General features: G+C 70.7%; 1 protein-coding gene across 2 annotated transcripts in view; it reads left to right on the top strand.

The window, feature by feature from the left end:
* The first annotated feature begins 349 nt into the window (after positions 1–349).
* The window catches only part of PIGK (phosphatidylinositol glycan anchor biosynthesis, class K), a 75,777-nt gene continuing 75,610 nt past the window's right edge, over positions 350–516 (top strand). For both annotated transcript variants that reach the window (XR_775322.1, XM_010582531.1), the window contains exon 1: positions 350–445. Coding sequence is in view for 1 of the 2 variants with exons in the window: in XM_010582531.1 (XP_010580833.1) it covers positions 353–445 (93 nt within the window). In the remaining variant the exon portion in view is untranslated. The remainder of the gene's footprint in view (positions 446–516) is intronic.

Raw genomic sequence — 516 nt, 5'->3', positions numbered from 1 at the left:
ACGACAAACACGTATGCTCAAGGCCATGGCTAGATCTGCTACCGTTGCTGCCTCAGCTCTGTAAAAATCGAATTTAAAGCAAGTTCTCCAGCGTCTGGCAAGGCCGAGGGAACTCCGATACGTGACTAGGCGCCTGGCGTGGCTCCGAGCAGGGGCACTACCCCTCCAAGCGCCGAGAGGCCCCTGCGAGCCACTGCGCCGGCAGCGAACGAAAGGTGACGGGCACGACGGAACACCGGCAGGCGACGGCCCCGCTCCCCGCCCTGAGGCGGCGGCGCGGAGCATGCGCAGAGGCCAATTCCCCCCTTCCGGCAGTGCGGCGGCCGGAGCCTGGCGGAGGAGGCGGGGTAAGATGGCGGACGCGCTGCCCGCCGCCCGCTGGGTCCGCGCCGCCGCAGCCCTGCTCCTAGGGTGCTGCGGCGCAGCGCTCGCCGGCGGCATCCAGGTACGGAGAGTGGCGGGAACGGCCGGCGGGGAGAGCGGGCGGGCGGCGCTGGGCCGCGCCAGCGTTCCCCA

Source organism: Haliaeetus leucocephalus, unplaced genomic scaffold (genome assembly GCF_000737465.1).
Source record: "Haliaeetus leucocephalus isolate CR32 unplaced genomic scaffold, Haliaeetus_leucocephalus-4.0 Scaffold848, whole genome shotgun sequence".
In the NCBI taxonomy this organism is placed as follows: domain Eukaryota; kingdom Metazoa; phylum Chordata; class Aves; order Accipitriformes; family Accipitridae; genus Haliaeetus; species Haliaeetus leucocephalus.
Note: the sequence above shows the minus strand (reverse complement) of the source record. Positions and strands in the feature narration are given on the sequence as shown.